Source organism: Schistocerca americana, chromosome 6 (genome assembly GCF_021461395.2).
Source record: "Schistocerca americana isolate TAMUIC-IGC-003095 chromosome 6, iqSchAmer2.1, whole genome shotgun sequence".
NCBI lineage: Eukaryota > Metazoa > Arthropoda > Insecta > Orthoptera > Acrididae > Schistocerca > Schistocerca americana.
The window spans coordinates 587,430,987-587,456,688 of NC_060124.1; the positions used below are offsets into that span (position 1 = coordinate 587,430,987).

Here is a 25,702-nt window from a genome sequence, read left to right on the forward strand (position 1 = left end):
ATCTCCCGGCCTTTTCCAAGTATACCTCCTCCTCTTGTGATTCTTGAACAGGGTATTCGCTATTACTAGCTGAAACTTGTTACAGAACTCAATTAGTCTTTCTCCTCTTTCATTCCTTGTCTCCTGTAAACTTTTCTTCTACTCCGTCCCCTAAAACTGCATTCCAGTCGCCCATGACTATTAGATTTTCGTCCCTCTTTACATACTTCATTACCCTTTCAATATCCTCAAACACTTTCTCTATCTGTTCATCTTCAGCTTGCGACGTCGGCATGTATACCTGAACTATCGTTGTCGGTGTTGGTCTGCTGTCGATCCTGATTAGAACAACCCGGTCACTGAACTGTTCACAGTAACACATCCTCTGCCCTACCTTCCTATTCATAGCGAATCCTACACCTGTTATACCATTTTCTGCTGCTGTTGATATTACCCAATACTCATCTGACCAGAAATCCTTGTCTTCCTTCCACTTCACTTCACTGACCCCTACTATATCTAGATTGAGCATTTGCATTTCACTTTTCAGATTTTCTAGTTTCCCTACCACGTTCAAGCTTCTGACATTCCACGCTCCGACTCGTAGAACGTTATCCTTTCGTTGATTATTCAATCTTTTTCTCATGGTAACCTCCCCCTTGGCAGTCCCCTCCCGGAGATCCAAATGGGGGACTATTCCGGAATCTTTTGCCAATGGAGAGATCATCATGACACTTCTTCAATTACAGGCCACATGTCCTGTGGATACACGTTACGTGTCTTTAATGCAGTGGTTTCCATTGCCTTCTGCATCCTCATGTCGTTGATCATTGCTGATTCTTCCGCCTTTAGGGGCAATTTCCCACCCCTAGGACAAGAGAGTGCCCTGAACCTCTATCCGCTCCTCCGCCCTCTTTGACAAGGCCGTTGGCAGAATGAGGCTGACTTCTTATGCCGGAAGTCTTCGGCCGCCAATGCTGATTATTTATCAAAATTTAGGCAGTGGTGGGAATCGAACCTGGGACCGAAGACGTTTTGATTATGAATCAAAGACGCTACCCCTAGACCACGGGTGCCACTGCACTTACCCATGGGATATCCGCTGACGATCAGCACAGAGCTGCTGAAATCCCACTCTTCAAAGAATGATTCCACGATCTGGCAAGGGCTTTCTATGAGAGCTCTTCCAGGTCTGGAAATAGCCTAATCCAATCCCTAGACCAGTATGACATGTCCCGTGACAAGCACAAACGCCCCATGACGATCTTCGACGACTAAGTCGAAGAGAAGATCCCAAAAATCCCCAAATCCTAACCCCAGTCCTTAATCCTTAAAACACCAAACATCTCACCAACCTCAGGCAAGTACTACAGACCACCAGGACACCAACATAACACACAGACAGCCAAAACAGTCAATGACAATCACACACCATCGTGGAGTAAAAGGCAACAGGCTATAAACTCCTCCATACACTTCCCCAAGGAGGGGAAAGTAAAACGTGAGAGAGAGAGCAGCTTCCCGACACTTCGCCAGAAGATGATGGGTACGAAACTCATCCAAACGTTGCGACAAGACGACGCCACCACTCGGCTGATAACCCGAGAAGAATCCACCAGAAGACCCACGAGGGTTAAACTGAAACTCTAGCAACAACACCTATCAAACTTCCTGGCAGAGTAGTACTGCCTGACAGACGAAGACTGGAATTCTGTACCTTTGCCTTTCGCAGGCAAGTCAGTGGAGCACTTGACCGCAATAAATAAAGGTCCTGAGTTCGTGTCTCGGTCTGATACACTGTTTTAATCTGCCAGGAAGTTTCATATCAGCGCACACTCTACTGAAGAGTGAAGGTGTTATTGTGTAACATCTCCTACATTGCTAATTTTTCCGTTCCTTCCAAGTTTTTAGCTTTCTCTTGTAATACAGTTAAACTCGTGGCTCGCTTAAGCTTAGGGTCCGAATTTAGCCTACCCATACAATTTTCCTCCCAAATCTCCAGACTGATGATCATCAAATCTTTCAACGTGTCCATGTCTCTTTCCTCAAGTTTATTTATTCCAGTGGGCACTGGCTGCTCACTGTCTACCTCCTCTTCATGTATAACACTCCTTCGTGGATAACACCACGCTTTATCCCATTCATCATACTCTTTCAGTGGCAAAACTACTTATAACATATGTTACCCAACAAATCAGCCCCTATGCTTTCCCACAATAGTTTTCCAGTATCTTGCAGTATTTCACTACACAAACTAATCCTTAGTTGCCTTCCATACTGCGTGGTTGGTATACCTTTAGCGATGCACGAACCTTCCAGCAGTGTGACGCTGAAAATTGTTTCCCCTACATGACGTGCTGTCCCTTCAAGATTCATTATACGTTGTCCAAGGTCAATTTCAGTACGATGTTCATTTACGCAACCAAACCCTACAGTATCACAGTAACTATCGTGTATATGAGTCCAAACATCCCTGGTAACGCTTTGCCCCTACCTGAAAATCCAATATCGGCAAAGCGAATCCAAGCCTCGATCAACATCTCGACGTAACGTACATCATGGTGGTTCAAATGGTTCAAATGGCTCTAAGCACGATGGGACTTAACATCTGAGGTCATCAGGCCCGTGGCCCAGAACTACTTAAACCTAGGTAACCTAAGGACATCACACACATCCATGGCCGAGGCAGGATTCGATCGTGCGACCGTAGCAGCAGCGCGGTTCCGGACTGAAGCGCCTATAACCACTCGGTCACGGCGGCCGGACATCATGGTGGGCTTAACCGCTTCTTTTCTATGAATTTCAAACTTCCCAGACATATGTTCAATAACTTCTGTTTTCTTTCATCCACTAATTCAGTTAAGGCAGTTTCCAGGTATGGACACGTTTTAGTCATGCACTGGAGCCGCTGCTTGGCGGTCCTAGAGTTCCCATTGTCATGTAACAGCAGTTTACCATTCCATTCCGTGCCTTTGTATCACGCCCCCTGCTCTGACTACAAACTCGTCCCCAGTGCCCCAGTCTTCCACATTTCCTACACTGCAGCTGTCGGCAACCACGCTGTGCGAGGCCCGACTCTCCGTATTTAGAACATCTGACGTCAGCGGTAAGAATCCCCCTGTTATCGCGCACTTAGCTCACTGGAGGAGAAACTGCAGTAACAGTACGGGCAGCTAGGACGGTGCTGACATAATCCATGAAGACGTCTCCTCTCTTAATGCATCAAACTCATCATGCAAGTCCCTTTTAACTGGCAGCATTTGTATCATACGCCCTAGCAAAGGCTTAAATGCTTCCATGGTGGTAGCCCTCCATATGTCTGGTTTGCTCATTGTAAATACGACAGGAAAGGACGTAACAGCAATAACAATGTTCCATCCTTCATTATAAAACTTCTGGTCCTTAATCCCTAGCGTTAACCACATGCATGCCTTACATTCCCTGACTTAATGCCCTGGCCTTCAGATTACCACCGAAGATTGGCTTCATGGAGCAATTTAGTCCAAGTAATTACACTTGCCACACTTAACTTGGCAAAAACCAAGGTCAGTTTCTTTAGCTTCACCATAAAGTCACTTAAGTCGCTCACTGGGTGCACCTCCACAAGTCACACCTCACAATCAACGGTCCAATCCATGTTATTAGACAATGTCCACAGAATAGCATGGGAAAAAAAATACTTGGTTCTCACAGGTCACGTTGAGATGACGATGCTGGTTGCTGTTCAGCAATGGTGTAAGTCGTCACTGGCGTTCTTCTGCCACCAAGTGTAAGGAAGTCAGAGGTGCAGTTACTGTTAAATGCCAGGATGTTTGTCTCAGTGTGGCACTGTGTACTTCCGGCTCCTTTGTGGTCACGAAATCAGGAGGGCTCAGTTAGCAGTAACATTCTTTATTTGGTAAGACGCCGATGCAGAGATTGATGGCAGCGACTCACTGGTGTGCGTAGATCTCCGAGCAGCAGGTGCTACCTGGGCAAAGCTCGGGCCAGTTGGAAGTGTGAGTATGCACGGGGGCTGGGTGCTGCCCGAGCGAAGTGGCAGCGGTACAGGACTGACGTCACGTGTACAGCGGACAGCAGCTGCACGTGCTGGGAAGCCGGTCTCTCCCAGTTGTCAGCGAGGCGCGTGCAGAACTGCTAGAAGACGTCCAGAGACTAGATCGTGTCGCCCTGGACGTGATCCCCTCTTGCTGGCAATGGCTAGAGCCCCACTACCATCAGGTCTAACGGCAGTCTTAATTGCGATAAGCCCTTGGATTCGGTCACATAGGTGACGGAGGAAGAGCAGAGTTTGGCCGTGGCATAAGAAAATTCATCTGACCACTGTGGTGCACTGTGGTGCACTGTGGTGTTGCACAGTGCTGTGCCAGGAAGCTCACTTATCCACCTCTGCACAGGTTGTGAAATGGGCGTGGAAGTGTGATGCTGGAACACTAGCCAAGGTAGCTTAACTATTATTATGTGGCTATGGAGGACCACTGTTATCGTAGACTCGGACTGCAGAATAATAATTTCAAATTTCTGGTCTCCATGTCATGTGACGTCCTTATGATGTCTGGACTGATTACCATGCACCTCACCTACTGTATATCCACTCAACAGTCCTTCGTCTTACTTTTCTATAATCTTATAATTACAATCACCCCTCCAAGTGAATCAAATTCTCCTTTGTTATTTAAGGATATTGTAAGACTTCTTCTAATAAGCAAAATACATATATTCTTCCACAACGTTGTAGGATTTTAGATTCCCTGGATTAATGCCCAGCCTTTCTGCATCTAAAACATATCACCGCTGAAGATTGAGCTCACAGAGCACTATCGCCCAACCAGTTACACTGCCCACACTTAAATGGGCACATACCACCATTACTTTGTGTTTCCCATAAAGTCACACAGTACACTGTCTTATACACAGATTCACTACTGTTGACTATCTGACTCATTATACTAATCTTGCAGAATTGATTAAACCAACATTTCGCTTGCAGTCTTCGACAGTCATCTGCTCAATACAGTAGACGATGCGTGAATTTCTTTGCTCTTCTCTCTCTCTCTCTCTCTCTCTCTCTCTTTCTCTCTCTCCGTCCCCTTTCTTATCACGCTCCCTGGTATTTCATGCCCCAGGTGAAAGGAAATACAACATTTCAGCCTGTTTTGCTCATAGATACTGCAGAGCAGATGAACTTCAAGCAAAGTTAATACTTCCTAATCCACAAGCGACTTTCTTAATGAAATTACATATATATGCCGACGTAAAAGAAGTCTTGTACTTTTATTATACTGGTAGACCTTAGAGAGTTTATCACTTTTCTTGTTTTGGAATTGATTAGCTTTTCTGTACTGGATTTCCTTTTATGAAGCATTTTCTTACGATCTTGAAGTAGTTATAAGACTACCCCTGTGTCATTTTATTTATTAAATATTTGAAACGAAGAATTGAACAGAAGAAATATTTGAAACGTTGTGACCTGAAATATGTTTGGAAGGTACCCCGTTTTTTAGGTGTGTCAAAGTTAATGTTAACAATTTGATTTATAATTGTTTATTAAAATGTATGTTTTCGCAGGTGATAATTATCATATAGGTTTAGAAATATTTTAATACATTTTAAGAAATATTTTATTAATACTCTATTTATAACACTGGTAAATGTTTATAGCTTACATGAAATATTAGGTACAATACTAGTCTCATACTGCATGTTCACAGTTCAACAACTTCCAGGAAACTGAATGTCTGGTATTCATCTGAGTTTCGTGGCCGAGTATGTCTGTGTTGTTTCAGAATGACTGTCTCCTGTTTCAGAAATACTCCAGGAAGACCGTTGTGTGGTAAATAATGGCAACTGCTCACAGATATGTGAAACTGTTGGATATGAAACTGTCTGTTCCTGTCGTGAAGGATACAGTCTCACGAGCGCCACTGCCTGCACTGCAGTGTCAGCATGTGAAATTGTTCTGTCCGGTACTTCAGGAGAGTTTACTATTGGTAGTAAGCCTTGCCAGTGGCTCATAAAAGCACCAAGACGTCGTATCATATCAATTGTAAGTAGTAAAATGTACTTGTATCTTTAAAATATTACTATACTTGGATAAAAATTGTCTTCTACATGCTGTAAAGTTTTGTTGAATTATAACAGCTCAGTAATTGTGATGTAAACCAATTAAACGAGTCAGTATTGGATTCAAGTCTATAAGTGACTCAATAGTTTATTATTCTCTTTGTGTAAAAGCAATATTAAGGTTATGTTACAAGTATTCTAAATTCACAAATATAGTCTGTGCTTCTGCGCAATACATAATCGCACAATTTTTTAAATTTTTAGAATTATTACACTCACACTCTGGTGAGTTTTCTCCTTGATAATGCTTGCGCCTGATGACCAAAATTAAGTTCCACATGAACTGTGACCACTTTAACTTAAAGAGAAAAGTGAAAAGTGTTTTATTCGCTGTACGAGCTGAAAGTATGGCTCGATGGTAAAGAAAGTGTCTGACTTGGAATTCAGTGGTTTTGGTGTACACGTCTTCTACGTCTTCGTCCGCAGAGCCCTTTACGGTGCACGCAGGAGGGTACGTTGTACCACTGGTAGTCACTTGCTCTCGTGTTTCACTCGCGGATGGAGCGAGGTAGAAAGGACTATCGATATGCATCCAGGCGTCCACTAAATTCGCTTATATTGTCTTCGACGACGTTGTAAGTGCTGTACGTTAGTGTCAGTAGAACCGTTCTGTATCCAGTCACAGATTCCTGTCTCTAAACTTCCTCAATAGTGTTTCGCGCAAAGAACGTCGTTTTGCCTACAGGAATACGTATTTTGAGTTCGTGGAGTATTTATTTAATTCTCAGGAGTTGATCGAACCTACCGGTAACAAATCTAGGAGCGCATTTCTGAATTGTTTCGATGTCTTTCTTTAATCCGACCTGGTGGTGACCCCAAACACAAGAGAAGTGTTCAAGAATGCGATGCGTAAGTGAGCTACAGGCGGTCTCCGTTATAGGTCAGCCACACATTCCTAGAATTTTCAGAATAAACCGAAGTAGAGTATTCCTCTTGTCTGCAGTCGACCGTATGGATTCATTCGATTTCATATCACTATGCAAAGTTACGCCTGGATATTTAATCGACGTGACTTTGTCAGTGATCGCGCCACTAATATGCTAAATGGACACTACAGGGTTGGTTTAGCTGCTCATCACCATTATATTACCTTTTCGCACGTTCGGACCAAGCTGCCATTCATCACACCAGCGGTTCTAGTTTGGAACCGCGCTGCTGCTACGGCCGCAGGTTCGAATCCTACCTCGGGCATGGACGTGTGTGATGTCCTTAGGTTAGTTAGGTTTAAGTAGTTCTAAGTTCTAGGGGACTGATGACCTCAGATGTTAAGTCCCATAGTGCTCAGAGCCATTTGAACCATTAGCCATCACACCGAGCAGGAGTTCTGTCGCGGTCTTTCAACGACGACTTTTTCCGTCGCCCTACAGAGTCATCAGCAGATACTCGGAGATTGCTGCCCAGCCCATCTGTCAGGTCTTTTGTGTATATAGAAAACAAGAGCGGTCCAGAGGAATATGTCTCTGACGAACCTTCGTCGTGCAAGACCACGAATAAGGGTCTAGTAGCTAGAAACTCTTCGTGCCACTCGCATATCGGAGAACCAATTCCGTATTCTCGAACCCCTAACAGTCTGCATTGGCGCATAGTGTCAAACGCTGTCCGGAATGAATGCCCCCTGTCGTGTGAGAAAAGGACGAACTGAGTTTCACACGACCGTGCTGATTTTTGGACGGAATCTTTTTTGTCAAAAGGAATTTTATTTTATTCGAAGTTAACATGTTCTCAAGAATTTACCAGCACAACGACGTCAAAATATTGGTGTCTTTTACTCTTCTCATATGCGGGAGTCACTTCCGCTGGTATGCAGTAGCTTGGGACTTTGCGCTGGCTGAGATTCACGATACACCCAAGCTGAGTACGGGGGCAATGCCGAACTGGGATTCCGTCTGAACCTGGAAATTTAATTGCTTTCAAGTCTTTCAGTTGGTTTCCAATGAAAGGGATGCCTAGTTACTGGTCTTCCACACATGGACAGTGGGAGAGTCAAACGATGATACCAGGTCCTTCTAGGCGGTCCTTCCGCGTGAATGATCTTTTACAACCGGAATTGAAAACTTCAGATTTCATTCTACTACCTTCTGTTTACCCACAGGGGCTAGTAGACGAGTGACTGAATAGATGTCTGCGATCCGACTATTGATTTTACGTAACACCAGAATTTTCTCGGGTTTCGGGAAGATTTTTCGTTAACGTTTGACGTTGGGAGGTGTCATATACTCCGCGCATTGATGTTTTTGTGGACGTAGTAACGGGTCATTAAAATTTTCCTTTCGACATTTCCGCGATATTTTTTGAAGAGAGAGATAGAGCAACAATCTCTGTTTCCTCAGTACTTTCTCAGTATTGTTATTAAACGACGGCGTTGTTAATTCACTTATTGGCCACACACACACGCGATTTGCAATTCGTTTGCTCTTAATTCCTCCACGTCCCTCATACTGACTAAACGATGGCCGTTCATTGCCTGACACAAATTATGTGCTTCAGCCGGCGTAGGGAGTCTCCTTCCTTGATGGATTTCTGAACATTGATAACCATCGTCGCTATTACGATATCATGATCATTAATCCCTCGTTCTATACTCACACTGTCGATCACGTCAGACCTGATTATAACTACAAGGTCTAAAATACTTCTATTGTCTGTGTATTTATGGGATGCCGGGTTAATAACTATAATTATCACTCATGGGTAATCATAAGTAGTAGGAAATGGAACACTGTCAACACAGACCTTTTGCTGTCTGTTGCTAAAGTAAGAGGTGAACCAGTTGTGAGCTACTCCCCGTACTCTGTAATGGTCCAACTTCTGGAGCAATATTTTGTGATCGAAACAATCAAACGCCTTAGTTAAATAAAAAAAAACCCTGCGCTCGAAACCTTTTGTTTAACCCATCCAGTATCTCACAAAGAAAAGAGAATATAGCATTTTAAGTTGTTAAACAACTTCTCAAGACGAACTGTACATTTGATAGCAGATCGTGTGATACAAAATGATCAATTATCCTTACATACAAAGCCTTTTGAATAACGCTAGCAAACACTGATGGCATAGACGTAGGTCTAAAATCATCTAAATTATCTCTTTCTCCCTCTTTATAAAGCGGCTTTACTACTGAGTGCTTTAATGGTTCAGGAAACTGTCCATTCCTAAACTAAAAATTACAAATATGGCTAAATACAGGGCTAACATGTGCAGCACCGTACTTTAACATTCCGCTAGACACTCCATCATATCCATGAGACTCCTTAGTCTTCCGTGATTTAATTATTGACCCAATCTGCCCCTTGTCTATATCACAGAGGAATATTTCAGACACCAATCTCGGAAAGGCATTTGCCAAGAGAGTTATATGATTCCCTGTAGAAACTTAACTTTTTACTTAATTCACCAGCAATGTTCAGAAAATGATTGTTAAATACTGTACATATATCTGATGTACCTGTAACAGAAATATTTTTACTACTAACTGACTTTATATCGTCGGTCTTGTGCTACAAACCAGACACTTCCTTCACAACTGACCATATAGTTATAATTTTATCCTGTGAATTAGCTATTCCATTTGCATACCACATACTCTTTACCTTCCTAACAACATTTTTAAGCACCTTACAGTGCTGTTTGTAATGGGCTACTGTAGCTTGATTGTGACTATTTCTAACATTTTGATATAATTCCCACTTCGTTCTTCATGATATCCTTATCCCACTAGTCAGCCACACGGGATGCCTTTTACTGTTAGTACCCCGTTTGGAACGTTCTAATGGAAAGCAACTATCAAAGAGCATGAGAAATGTGTTAGGGAAATCATTATACACTCCTGGAAATGGAAAAAAGAACACATTGACACCGATGTGTCAGACCCACCATACTTGCTCCGGACACTGCGAGAGGGCTGTACAAGCAATGATCACACGCACGGCACAGCGGACACACCAGGAACCGCGGTGTTGGCCGTCGAATGGCGCTAGCTGCGCAGCATTTGTGCACCGCCGCCGTCAGTGTCAGCCAGTTTGCCGTGGCATACGGAGCTCCATCGCAGTCTTTAACACTGGTAGCATGCCGCGACAGCGTGGACGTGAACCGTATGTGCAGTTGACGGACTTTGAGCGACGGCGTATAGTGGGCATGCGGGAGGCCGGGTGGACGTACCGCCGAATTGCTCAACACGTGGGGCGTGAGGTCTCCACAGTACATCGATGTTGTCGCCAGTGGTCGGCGGAAAGTGCACGTGCCCGTCGACCTGGGACCGGACCGCAGCGACGCACGGATGCACGCCAAGACCGTAGGATCCTACGCAGTGCCGTCGGGGACCGCACCGCCACTTCCCAGCAAATTAGGGACACTGTTGCTCCTGGGGTATCGGCGAGGACCATTCGCAACCTTCTCCATGAAGCTGGGCTACGGTCCCGCACACCGTTAGGCCGTCTTCCGCTCACGCCCCAACATCGTGCAGCCCGCCTCCAGTGGTGTCGCGACAGGCGTGAATGGAGGGACGAATGGAGACGTGTCGTCTTCAGCGATGAGAGTCGCTTCTGCCTTGGTGCCAATGATGGTCGTATGCGTGTTTGGCGCCGTGCAGGTGAGCGCCACAATCAGGACTGCATACGACCGAGGCACACAGGGCCAACACCCGGCATCATGGTGTGGGGAGCGATCTCCTACACTGGCCGTACACCACTGGTGATCGTCGAGGGGACACTGAATAGTGCACGGTACATCCAAACCGTCATCGAACCCATCGTTCTACCATTCCTAGACCGGCAAGGGAACTTGCTGTTCCAACAGGACAATGCACGTCCTCATGTATCCCGTGCCACCCAACGTGCTCTAGAAGGTGTAAGTCAACTACCCTGGCCAGCAAGATCTCCGGATCTGTCCCCCATTGAGCATGTTTGGGACTGGATGAAGCGTCGTCTCACGCGGTCTGCACGTCCAGCACGAACGCTGGTCCAACTGAGGCGCCAGGTGGAAATGGCATGTCAAGCCGTTCCACAGGACTACATCCAGCATCTCTACGATCGTCTCCATGGGAGAATAGCAGCCTGCATTGCTGCGAAAGGTGGATATACACTGTACTAGTGCCGACATTGTGCATGCTCTGTTGCCTGTGTCTATGTGCCTGTGGTTCTGTCAGTGTGATCATGTGATGTATCTGACCCCAGGAATGTGTCAATAAAGTTTCCCCTTCCTGGGACAATGAATTCACGGTGTTCTTATTTCAATTTCCAGGAATGTATTAGTCATCCATGTTATCTGCACTATAAACACCCTGCCACTCTTGTTCCTTTACTATGTTTAAAAAACTCTCTATTCCTGTTGGATTAACTTTCCTACATAGTTTGTAATTTATCTGTGACGTTTGTTTGGGTACACAAGCCTTTTAATGTTAAAATATGTGCATCATGGTCTTAAAGGCTATTCACCCTTTTGCTAACAGAATGCCCATCTAGTAATGAAGAATGAATAAAAATATTGTCTATGGCTTTGCTACTGTTCCCCTGCACCCTAGTCGGGAAAACACACTCTGCATCAGATCATATGAATTTAGGCGATCTACCAACATATGACAGCACAAGCTTGAGAAATATCTGCGAGAGGGCCATCTTTTCTAACGACGAAAGATAAATTTTTGTTTCCGAATTCAGTTGTACACTGCTACAAAGCAATAGGCCCTGACGTATTTCAGATCATATCTGTCGATTCAATCTGTTTTGTAATTTTCAAAGACTTGCTGCCGATCTTCCTTCGCACATTCTTCCTGAGATTGAGTTTATTATTGCAATTTCGTATCTTACGTTTATTACAGTAGTTTAAAATGCTTGGCATCTTTGTCACGACAGGAAGGTAGTATGGAAAGAGGGCTGGCAGGGCCAGCGACATAGAAAGGAAAAAATGAAGTGAGCCATCATCGCGTTTCTCTTTGTAACGTAGTAAACTTTTATTTACAAATTAACAATTTCATTGGTACAGATGAAAGATACCTTTAAGTTCCCGGTGTTCCCAGGCGGGTCACCCATCCAAGTACCAACCGGGCCCGATGTTGCTTACAGAAGCAGATAGCATTTTGCTGTCCGTCTTGTCTCAACGGCATATTATTTACATTTCTGGTTTCGTCATAATAACTGTCGCGACAGCGTGTTGACTGTCTACCCCCTCTGCCTCTACCACGGCCTTGATTATAATAATTAGACCTTTTATTCCGAATCTCCACACTTCCGACATTCCTGTCGTCACCGTCGTTGTTTACGTGGTCGTTAAAAGACCTGGTATTATTTTGCGTCTGCTCGTCAGCAACTCTTTCTACTCAGTGAACCCATCCACGTCATCCCTAGGTGCGAAAATGATTCTTTTCTGCCAGTACTAAGGCAACTTACCTTTTAGTCTCATGACAATCATTTCCGGCTTCATCACATGTGACAGCCGTGGACCCCACTTCCTAGAGAAATCTTTTACTGACTCACGCCCAGGAGCAAACTTTCCACCACTCCAAAACTCTCTTCAAACATCGTTTTGTTTACTGTGTGAGCAGTACTCATTAAGAAATGCAGATTTAATTTCAGAAAGAGTTTTGCATCTTATCATTACGTCAGCTGACCAACGCAAAGCATCTCAAGACAAATGACTTCTTATGAAGGAAATTTTCTCTAGCTCTCACCATGCATTACGTAAAACATGTTCAAAATCATTGCAGAACTCTAATGGGTGAAATTGTTCGTCTGGATCAAAACGTGAAAACTGACGACATCCGATGAAAGTGGCGTCAACTGAAGCCATATGCTGTACAATAGCATTACTAGAACTACCAGAGGTTATTCTATTTTCTATGTCAGTAATACTAGTATTTAGTTGTTCCACTTGTAGTTCTACTGCTTCTACTCTGTCAGCGCATCTTTTGTCCACATCGCCACATAATTTCAAACAATCAGCATTTATTTTCTTAATATCTTTCTGACAAGCATTTATGTTAATATTTACTTCCTCAAATCGATTATACCAATGTTTGGATTCTATTCCTTCTGACAACTTCCGTTCCACAAGTTCATCTGCGTCTGTGAAATCTTTACGAACTTTGTCAAATTCGGTTTTTAATGTGTTAAGCAGTTTATTTAGCTGTTGCCCTACTTTGATTTGCAGATCATGGCATTATCATCAATTTTATAATTTGAACTACTGAGTTTTGAAATCATTTCAGCCTTTAATGCTTTATTACTAGACTCAATCTTACTTGTTTCCTATTGAATTCCATTTTATTGTTTAGTTCTTTATTACTATATTCAGTCTTACTGTGTAGTTCTTTACTACCCCTAAGTTCTTTACTACTAGATTCAGCCTTACTGTTCAGTTCTTTATGACGCGATTCAAGTTCGACAAACAGTAATTGCATCCAATTTGGTGTCCCTACATTGCCACTTGGCATTTGCACTGATTTAAAAGGAGTTTCTAGCATTCCCTGACTTGGATGGCCTTCTCCCTTTAGACCTCAACTTCAGTTACTTCGCCATGATAAAAAGGTTCTAACTTTGCAGTATCAATGAAATTCAAATCAGATTCTACTTTTAACAAATCACATTCCGATTTTCGATTTATTGGTTTGACGGAACCATCCTGATTTTAATGTGGATGATAGAGGTCGTAGCGGAAAAAGGGACGCGAGACATGGTAATTATTTTCAGCAGGATACCAGTTGCGTAAGACAGACATCTGAGATCTGCAGGGAATGGCCAGATTAATTTCTGAAGATAATAAGACTACAAGTAACGTTTCCAGAATGAGATTCTCACTCTGCAGCGGAGTGTGCGCTGATACGAAACTTCCTGGCAGATTAAAATTGTGTGCCCGACCGAGACTCGAACTCGAATTCAGTTCGAGTCTCGGTCGGGCACACAGTTTTAATCTGCCAGGAAGTTACAAGTAACGTTACTGCGTGGGGGCTCATAATTTATGATAAATCCACGATGGAGAACGGGGTGGCCAAAAGTGATGAGGGTGTACAAATGAGATATGATTGTGTGATAGCCTGTTACCCTTGTTTATCGCCTTTACCGCCACAGAAATCAGACTACTGCCAGCTACAAAGAGATGAAATCGCCTACAGAAACATGTAAGCATACTCACTGTTGTTGTGATTAACTAGGAAGTAATGGAGCTGTGTTGTAGGCGCTGATGATGCTCATACGTTATTGAGCGACTCTTTCAACGGCACAAATTAATTTTGAATTTTATTCTGGCTGACAGCGACCCCTGTTGAAGTACCTTGGTAGTGCGACGTAATTAATCAAGAGAAAGTGCACACTGTGACGTAATGAACCAGGAGAAAGTGGAGAGCATCCACATATTCCAGCACCATCTACCCATCTGCACCGTCACATTTGTATACAGGGTGTTACAAAAAGGTACGGCCAAACTTTCAGGAAAAATTCCTCACACACAAATAAAGAGAAGATGTTATGTGGACATTTGTCCGGAAACGCTTAATTTGCATGTTAAGAGCTCATTTTAGTTTCGTCAGTATGTACTGTACTTCCTCGATTCACCGCCATGATTTCATAGGGGATACTCTACCTGTGCTGCTACAACATGTGCCTTTACAAGTACGACACAACATGTGGTTCATGCACGATGGAGCTCCTGCACATTTCAGTCGAAGTGTTCGTACGCTTCTCAATAACAGATTCGGTGACCGACGGATTGGTAGAGGCGGACCAATTCCATGGCCTCCACGCTCTCCTGACCTCAACCCTCTTGACTTTCATTTATGGGGGCATTTGAATGCTCTTGTCTACGCAACCCCGGTACCAAATGTAGAGACTCTTCGTGCTCGTATTGTGGGCGGCTGTGATACAATACGCCATTCTCCAGGGCTGCATCAGCGCATCAGGGATTCCATGCGACGGAGGGTGGATGCATGTATCCTCGCTAACGGAGGAAAATTTGAACATTTCCTGTAACAAAGTGTTTGAAGTCACGCTGGTACATTCTGTTGCTGTATGTCTCCATTCCATGATTAATGTGATTTGAAGAGAAGTAATAAAATGAGCTCTAAAATGGAGAGTAAGCGTTTCCCGACCCATGTCCACATAACATATTTTCTTTCTTTGTGTGTGAGGAATGTTTCCTGAAAGTTTGGCCGTACCTTTTTGTAACACCCTGTATACCCAGACGCTGTTTTGGGTGGCTGTGTGTAAACCCTTTTTTAAAATTTCCGAGACTTAAATCTAAATAAAGTAATGACAGCTACGATGATGAGGGTCATCCAGTTACTACCCACTATTTTTAATTTATGGCTGTTGGGTTGGCAAAACTCATATAGTTAATGCTGTCGTATTTCAAGAAGGTCTCAATTTCGCAGCTGTTTTGCGCTGCTTGTTTGAAGCACAACTTTCGTTCCTGGCTTGCTACCCCGCACAAGAAACACATCGGCCGTGGAAACATATTCATTCCCGGTGCGAGGACGTCAGGGACTTGGCAGCATTGTAGAACATGTCTGGAAGCTCTGCCATAGCGCAGTTGCTTCTTGGAGTGGCAGAGGATTGTCCTGCTAAATTCGCTTGATATTTTTTCGGTTTTTTAATTAAATATTCAGAATAATTTTCACTCATCTTTTGTCATGTAAATCTCAAATTTATGTTTTTAGTCCAGGAAGGTCATTCCACGCAGAAGCGACGAGTAATTTTGCGTTTTTCATCGCAAATTATCTGTTGTACTCACCCTAGGACAATGAAAGAGCAATACGCACCGCTGTTGGCCGCTAACTCTGTGGAAAGGACGCATCGCTGTACGGCGAAGGCTGCAGTCGAGCGGGAGAGCAGCGTCTTAACCTGACCCACGAGACAGGTGCAACCGTTGGGGTTCCTCAATGTGGCGAATTCTTCACATCAAAGCGGTTTCTTGCGTGCGAGCGACCATGTCGCGCTACAGGATGGCTGCTTAGAGCCAACCAGATGTTTCTATAAAACGGCGTCCTTAACCTGTAGAAACTGTAGCTCGACAGTAAGGCTACAGAATTAGGTTTACTTAAGAAAATAAGGCGAAAAGGAATGCTGGCATGAAATTTACAAAGGGAGGAATCCCCATGGAGAATTTCGAAAGTATCGTCAAGTACGAAGATCACCAGACAGGTTCTTCGAATAAACGTGAATGAGTAGAGGAGCATTCGACTATCTCATCAATAAATTAAATACGAATGTTTTTTTTTTTTACATGATCAAGAACTTTTAACAGCCAATAAATGCGGAGGAGTGACTATTACATGACTAGCTACGCTAAATACAAACATAAGGACACCGATTGGTAACACGGAGTAATAGCTAGCTGTGGTGTAGGGGTAGATTATACAGTTCATGAATATGTGTGCGTCAAAGTACACGGGTTCGATACCCCTCTGTCCTAATATTTTTACTGACTCAGTTACGACTCTGTATATTAAGTTTCATACATACTGTTTACATTGCATCACTAAGTATATTTTTAAGGTCTTGCCAAAGAACTTGATCTTCACACCTATCCCACTACATCACCCACATTTAATTCCTAATAAATTACAATGAACCATGAAATTTTACAGATATTTGATGTTGCGAAAGCAATTCATCAGCAGTCAGTGCTATGGCGAAGCGTTTCAATTACTCTAAATAGTCTGTAAATAGTCTCTAAATAGTCTGTAAAAGTAAAGCTTACAAAATTTTTGAAAAAGAAAGTCAAACGTTTTGTGTAATGATTTGTCTAAAAGTATGAAATAAAAAATATTGGGGAAACGTTTGGTGCATCTCATTTTCTGTTCACGATTTCGAGCATCATTCAAAGGCAGGTAGAACGTTTGTCTGATCTACTAATTTCTTTTACACAAATCACTTCATAAAATATTTGACTAATTTCTTCCATTTTTGAATTTCAAGTTTTATTCAGAAAGCATGATCTTACTGACTCCTCGTTTACCTTCCTAACGTACTTGATTCGAAGGAAGTCATTTTGACATTTAAATACCGCACCAATGTATCTTTTTAAGTGCAAAATAGCTAGGTCTTCAACAGATGATATTTTCGACACTTCATTTAAAGCAGCTTTTCGTGAAATATTTCAATTCTTCCTCAGCTTATTAATTAAGTTTTCGTTCATTACCCTGTTACTTTCAAGCAGCTAAATATTTTCATGCCAAAGTAGACCTCATGCTGGGCACTTTGATACCCCGTTTACCTGTTCCCCTCCCTTTGTTTGCGTATGAAAACTTGGACAAAACCTCATGATATAAGTTATAGGGAGTCTTGTTTTTGCTCTGCTCACGCATTTACAAAAACGTATCGACTGTTAATCATATCATAAAGTAGTCCTTTCTGCGTGCTATCATTTCCAAAAATCGTCGTTTCGATATCTTGAACCTTTTATGAGATACGACGATTTTTACGACCACTTGATTCCCGAAGCGCCGGAAAGGCTAGGACGCGACGCGAGCGACCCGTCCGCGAATATAACAACCAATATCTCAAGAGTGAAAAGAGACATCATTCCCGTCTCAACTTTAAATATAATTTAGATATATTGGTTACATTTCATTCGCAATAATGTATGGCCTTAAATGAACTATACGGAGAGTCTACACAATGTGATTTTACCTCTGCAAATTCTTAAAAATTTCGTGCAGCCATGGCTCAATTTCGTGCAGCACAGTAACTATGACGAATAACGAAAATAAATTCTGACCTTTATCATTTAAGGATATCAAGCTATAGGTTGCGCAAGAAACAATTATTTTCACCGAATAGTTTTCTTAAAATCGGATGTTCAGTAATTCATAGCTGTCGTCGCGTCCACTCCACTGCTTTGCCGAGAAGACACGTGGCTGTCGCTCTGTGTCGCGCGTGCTGCAGTGACAAGATTCAAACACGTTTGAACTCAAACACATCGCCAGTTGCAACGGGAGACAGGCAGCGACACAGATGTCGCTCACTTAGGACATTTCCATAACTACACCTGCAGTTGTGTTTTGTCGCCTGAAGCTGTCGCGCACTGTCGCTCGCTTCTGTCGCTCACGTAGGACACGGCCTTAGTCAGTGCAAATGTTCGAACTTCAGCGACTGCCTTCACCGCCCCATTAATCCAAAGAGCACAAAATGATACAGATTTTCATTTTTTTTTCGTTTAACGCTATGTTTTCTAACTCATAAACAACGTTACTCATGACCTTCAGATTGCATAGTTCAATATGTCATCATACGCACAATACTAGAAACTCAAATAAAACATTTATAAATACACTTATAGGAACTTGTTTACCGAACATAATTGCCACGACTTCCACACCAACCTATTTTTCTCGGGTAAATTTTGCCTCCAGTGGTCTATTACATATTTAGCATTCCTCATGTCGTATGCTGCATGTGTGCTGGTTACTACATTGTTGTTACTGCACTATATACACTCGTTTTATAGAATATATTTCGCATGAGAACCCAACTACAATGTTAAACAATCTTATGTTAGCCAGAGCGACTGCAGAAACATCTCCTGTAGATCGCTATTGGTGATAAACTTAAAACCCATTGCATCAAGATCACCTGGGCTGCAGTTGTTTTATCTAAGGAGTTGAGCTATGGCTGTTTTGAAGGAAATTGTTTTGCTACAGCCCTGCACACCAGCCTTCCCTGTGCAAGACTCTTCTTCTCTGAAAAACAAACAACCACAACCATTTACGCGTGCTCTAGCGTTGGTCTCACTGTAAAGCCCCCGCCCCCCAATCTCCGGACCATTTTTAAATTAAGTACTACCTGGCGCCTCGGAATGCACGATATTAACATTTTTTATTCAGTTAGTGCCATAAAGATTTTCTTTCCCTGACACAGTTCACCACATCTTTATTAGTTGTCTGATCTAGTCATCCTTCTATACCACCATACTTGGAAACGTCTGATCTCTTTTTATATCTGATGTCTGCTGTCCACATTTCGCTTTCCATATAAGACAGCACGCGGGGTAAATACTGTCTGACAACGCGTTCCTAAATCATAACACATTTAAAACAATATAAAAATGATTAGTATATTTATCAAAGTGAGTAGAATATCAGTAGTTGCAAGTGATTTTTAGTATTCTTTGCGGAGTTAGGAAGCAAACGCAGCTTCTACCTGTTAATGAGTGACATACCTTGTTACAAAACACTGAAAGCCATTGTTTTTGACAGAATTTAACGGACACAGTGAGTTAATAAGTTGCTCGTATTTGTGGCAGAATATCCAGGAGATTACCTATTTGGAAATTGGAATATAGATTATGTTAATCTGTTTGTTGTGTAATTGTTACAATTTGAACCCATAAATGGAAGGATGTGCAGACTCAGACTAAGAGGGAAATTTAGAAATACATCAATAGCGAATGCACATGCACCGACAGAGGAAAAAGTGAATATAAAGAACAGTTCTATGAAGACTTGGAAAAAGTATGGTGCGCAGTACCTAAATATGACCTGATGCTAGTAACAGCAGATTTTAATGAAAGACAGGGGGGAGTAAATATCTATATGGAGTTTCTGAAAAATATTCACTACACGAAGAAAACAATGAGAATGGAGAGTTACTACGCCAATTCGCAGCAAGGAATAATGTGATTATTAAAAGTACCTGATTCCCACACAAAAGGATCAATCTGGGTAGTTAGAAGTCTGCAGCCAATGGAGTAGTCGATAAGAATGACCATTTTTGTTTCGTGATTGCGCGCCACTACACGTCAGTTGTTGATGTACGGAGCTGCAGAGGACCAAATTGTGACTCAGACCGCTTTGTGATAAAATCAGTCTGTCGCTAAGAAATGGCAGCAGAACGGGAAATATGATGAACTGGAATACTGACAAACTGAAAATCCCTGATGAACTAAAAAAATACCAAGTAACACTAAGCAGAAAGTTGAGTAATGCAGAGACTGCAGTAGGAGTAGACGAAAGATAGAGCAGGATTGAAAAAGACATTAAGGATGCTGCAGAAGAAACAATAGATATAAGAAGGAACAGAAGAACCGAGGAATGGTTTCACGAAAATTGCAGGTCAGCATTAGAGGAAAAGAACAGGGCAAGAAGAAAAGCGCTACAGAGAGAAACCAGAAATAATGTTGAACAATATAGAGAATTAAGGAGAAGAGCTAACAGACTGTGCAAGAGAAAGAAAAGAGAATGGACTAAGAAGAAATTTCAAGAACTAGAAGAATTAAAGGAACAGAGTGAAATAAGAAAGTTCTATCATGTTGCAGGCAAAATAAAGAACAGATTACAGACAGAGATAATGGTATGTTCCTGTAAAAATGGGAAAATGACAAAGATGGTGGTAAGATGGGCAGAGTATTTCAAAGGTACACTAAGCATCAGCCTAGAAGATAAAGAGACAGCTGCACGGGAGGAAAGGGTGGAGCTGGAAGTAGACAGTGATACCAACGAGGCAAGAAAGCCAACACTGCAAGAGGTCTCCCAGGCTGTGCTCAAGTCAAAAAACAATCGAGCCCCTGGGGAAGACAGCATAATCCCTGAAATAATAAAAATTGGCGGTGAGGCTGTAGTAAAGGAATTGCGCACATTAATATCAGATATATGGGAAAGAGAAACTATGCCAGATAATTGGAAAACTGGAATAATAATCCCCATTTATAAGAAAGGTGACAGAAGAGCATGTGAAAACTATAAAGGTATAATACACCTAAGCACAGCTTATAAGATCATCACAATTATATGAAACGAAAGGGTAGAGAAGTGTGCCGAAGACATAGTACGGGAACAATAGTGTAGCTTTCGACCGGACAAAGGAACAACTGATCAAATATTTGTGATAGGACAAATGATGGAAAAGTTCTATGAGTATAATATACAACTGCATATACTCCTTATCAACTTCAAACAAGCCTTTGGCAGCATGAACCGGCAAGAACTGTACAGAGTGCTGTAAGAAGTTGGTATATGAGCTAAACTAATAAGACTAATCAGAATGACAATGACAGAGACAATAGCAAAAGCATAGGTCCTAAGCAGAACAAGTGGAAGCATTGACTTTAATAAAGAAGTGAAGCAAACTGATAGTCTCTCCACTACCCTATTCAATATAGTGCTACACAGTGTAGTAATTAAAGTCAACAAAAGAGGTACCACGTTCATGAAAACTAGCCAGATATGTGCATAACCTGATGGCATTACTATAATAGGAAGAAATATCAATACACTCTAAGAAACATACCGGGCAATGGAAACAGAAGCCTTAAAAATTGGCCTCATAGTAAATGAAAAGAAAACAAAGTATATAGTAATGTCACAATAAGATGCCAGAAGAACCTCTAAAGACCTAAACAGCAATGGGAAAGGTTCTAAACGACTGTTCTCTTGTAACTTCTTGAGAGCTCTAATAACAAAAGATAACAGTATTGGAAAGGCTATGAAGGAAAGAGTACAAGGAGAAAACAGAGCTTACTTCGCAAATATGAAACTTCTCAGAAGTAGCCTTGTTACAAGGAAAACAAAACCGGTAATATATAACTCACTAGTCCGCCCAGTTATCACATACGGGTCGGAGGTATGGACGTTGACACAACATGAGCAAAAATGCACTAAGAACCTTTGAGCGGAAAATACTACGCAAAATCTATGTTCCGATAAGGGAGGAAGAAGACCTGAGAATATGCTACAACGCAGAGTTACAAGTGTTAATACAAGGTAGGGGCATAGTAAAATCTGTGAAATCACAGTGTATACGATGGTTAGGACAAGTAGAGAGAATGGCAGAGGATAGAATTCCAAAGAAAATGATGAACGGTGTGATCCATTCAGGTAGGCGAAAAGGGACACCTAGAAGAAGACGGATTGTCGATGTAATAGTGGATCTCATCAGTATGGGAGACCAGGGGTGGAAGCGAGCATCAAACAACCGAGAAATGTGGAGGAAGATCTGTGAAGAGACCAAGGCCCACCAAGGGCTGTAGCGCTACCGAGGAAGAAGAGGAGGACTGTTTCACAAATTGTGTACTCCTATATATAAAAATTTAAATGAAATTTGCACACAGAGATCCTGTGTGGTGTTGTACATAGACCGCGTTGCTACACGAAAGTTGGCAATGTGAATCGATGCGGCGGACATTAGCTCGCTGAGCGCAGCGGCGCCCTCACACCAGAGGTCGGTATAGTGTCGGGCTAGCAAGAGCTCTGCCCCAGTTTGCGATCTCGCCTGGAGGAGTTGACGGGATAGCATGGGACTGACGTCGTAGCTAGATAAAGTCTCCCATGGACGTGTTCATTTGAATGTCGAACACTGTATTGCATGAGAACAGTTCGATAATCTGTGCACCAAGCGGTGCTTCAACAGTCAGTAACAGTTGCACTTATCACGCTGACTCAAAGATCTCTGTCAGAGTTACGTAAATATTTTGTTCATTTATGTAATAAAATTGACTGATGTTTCATGTGTTATAGTGTGATGAGGCATTTACCAGAGCAATCAAGGAACTCGCAGTTGTGGCCGGACGGAAGTAATTTCACCTGGTCACAACACCCAGTGTCGCCATCTTCACATGACGGGTGCACTGACTGCTTGGTTCTCTGCACGTGCTTGTAGTTACCTCGTGGCGTAAGTGTACCTCCTGGTCGCGTTACTCGTGTGGCCTACAGTATTTGTCTGCCTCTCATACACTTGTTTACCTGATTCTAATTTACTACCTGTTGGCCGCTTTTATCAGTGTCGGTCGTCATTCCTTTTCGGCTTTTCGATGTTCTGATATCATAGAGATTCATAGCGGACGTCCCGATCCGTTGCATTGCCTCCTGCTCTTCTGCAACTTCGTGCAGATATTTGGCCGGGAATCGGGCTGGGACGTGCAACATCCTCTTGCCGCGTTACTTTGCTTCGTCCGAAGCTTCTTATTAAGTCATGTCGGCGCGTAATTATTACTGGACGTATGAAGTGCCTCTGGATATTAAGGCCACTTTCAACGGACAATTCCGAGTTTTGATTAATGTGAGGGTAGAGAGGCACGTTTAAGGCATCCCAGATGTGCTCCAAAACGTTCAAGTCTGGGGAGTTTGGTGGCCAGCGGTAGTGTTTAAACTCAGAAGACTGTTCCTAGAGCCACTCTGTAGCAATTATGGACGTGTGGGGTGTCGCATTGTCCTGCTGAAATTCTCGAAGTCCGTCGGAACAGACAGTCGACATGAATGAATGAAGGTGATCAGACAGGATGCTTACGTACGTCTCACCTGTCAGAGTCGTATCTAGACTTATCAGGGATCCCATATCACTTCAACTCCACACGCCCCACACCATTACAGAGCCTCCACCAGGTTGAACAGTCCCCTGCTCACATGCAGGGTCTGTGGATTCCTGAGGTTGTATCCACATCCGTATACATCCATCCGCACGATATAATTAGAAACGAGACTCGTCAGACCAGGCAACAAGTGTCCAGTCATCAACAGTCAATTGTCGGTGCCGACTGGCCTTGCTGAGGCGTAAAGCTTTGTGTCGTGCAGTCATCATGGGTACACGAGTGCGTCTTCGGCTCCGAAAGCCCATATCGATGATGTTTCGTTGAATGGTTCGCACGCTGACACTTGATGGCCCGGCATTGAAACCTCCAGCAATTTGCGGATGGGTTGCACTTCTGTAACACTGAATGATTCTCTTCAGACGTCGTTGGTCCCGTTCTTGCAGGATCTGTTTCCCGCCGCAGCAATGTCGGAGATTTCATGTTTTACCGGATTCCTGATATTCACAGTACACTACTGAAATGGTCGTACGGGAAAATCTCCACTTCCTCGGAGATGCTGTGTTCCAACGCTTGTGCTCCGACTATAACACCATGTTGAAACTCACTTAAATCTTGATACCCTGCCATTGTAACAGCAGTAAACGATCTAACAAACGCGCCAGACACTTGTTGAACTATATAGGCGTTGCTGACTGCAGCGCCATATTCTGCCCGTTTCCATATCTTTGTATTTGAATACGCATGCGTACACCAGTTTTTTTGGCGCTACGGTGTATAAGCCAGATTCGTCGTCGCAAATTGCTGTGGAGACACACTGTGTTCCCAGGAAGTGAGACGTGTCCACACAGTACAGCACCCGATCCGTGGCAGAATCGTGTGGGAGCCCTGCTTGTAGTCTTCCGGTTGTAGTAGTTGCTTCGTCTGCTGTGACAATGACGGTGCAATTCTGCAGGTAAGACGCCAAGAGAAGCACATAGGATCCCTGTGTGCCTAGGTCGGGCACCTGGCACCGACTGTACAGACTCTATACACTACTGGCCATTAAAATTGTTACACCAAGAAGAAATGCAGATGATAAACGGGTATTCGTTGGCCAAGTATATTATACTAGAACTGACATGTGAATACATTTTCACGCAATTTGGGTGCATAGATCCTGAGAAATCGGTACCCAGAACAACCACCTCTGGCCGTAATAACGGCCTTGATACGCCTGGGCATAGAGTCAAACAGAGCTTGGATGGCATGTACAGGTACAGCTGCCCATGCAGCTTCAACACGATACCACAGTTCATACCACAGTTCATCAAGAGTAGTGACTGGCGTATTGTGACGAGCCAGTTGCTCGGACACCATTGACCAGATGTTTTCAGTTGGCGAGAGATCTGGAGATTGTGCTGGCCAGGGCAGCAGTCGAACATTTTCTGTATCCAGAGAGGGCCGTACAGGACCTGCAACATACGGTCGTGCATTATCCTGCTGAAATGTAGCGTTTCGCAGGGATCGAATGAAGGGTAGAGACACGGGTCGTAACACATCTGAAATGTAACGTCCACTGTTCAAATGGCGCCAATGCGAACAAGAGGTGACCGAGACGTGTAACTAATGGCACCCCATACTATCACGCTGGGTGATACGCCAGTATAGCGATGACGAATACACGCTTCCAATGTGCGTTCACCGCGATGTCGCCAGACACGGATACGACCATCATGATGCTGTAAACAGAACCTGGATTCATCCGAGAAAATGACGTTTTGCCATTCGTGCACCCAGGTTCGTCGTTGAGTCCATCATCGCAGGCGCTCCTGTCTGTGATGCAGCTTCAAGGGTAACCGCAGCCATGGTCTCCGAGCTGATAGTCCATTCTGCTGGAAACGTCGTCGAACTGTTCGTGCAGATGATTGTTGGCCTGCGAACGTCGTCATCTGTTGACTCAGGGATCGAGACGTGGCTGCACGATTCGTTACAGCCATGTTGATAAGATGCCTGTCATCTCGACTGCTAGTGATACGAGGCCGTTGGGATCCAGCACGGCGTTCCGTATTACCCTCCTCAACGCACCGATTCCTTATCCTGCTAACATTCATCGGATCTCGACCAACGCGAGCAACAATGTCGCGATATGATAAACCGCAATGGTGATAGGCTACAATGCGACCTTTATCGAATTCGGAAACGTGATGGTACGCATTTCTCCTCCTTACACGAGGCATCACAACAACGTTTCACCAGGCAACGCCGGTCAACTGCTGTTTGTGTATGAGAAATCGGTTGGAAACGTTCCTCATGTCAGCAAGTTGTAGGTGTCGCCACCGGCGCCAAACTTGTGTGAATGCTCTGAAAAGCTAATCATTTGCATATCACAGCATCT

The 25,702-nt window shown here is 43.3% G+C and overlaps 1 protein-coding gene across 1 annotated transcript in view; it reads left to right on the top strand.

Moving 5' to 3' along the window:
• LOC124620302 overlaps window positions 1-25,702 on the top strand; it is a 227,146-nt gene that overhangs the window by 139,144 nt on the left and 62,300 nt on the right. The window contains exon 6 of the mRNA XM_047146975.1: window positions 5,787-6,025. Coding sequence (XP_047002931.1) covers window positions 5,787-6,025 — 239 coding nt within the window. The remainder of the gene's footprint in view (window positions 1-5,786; window positions 6,026-25,702) is intronic.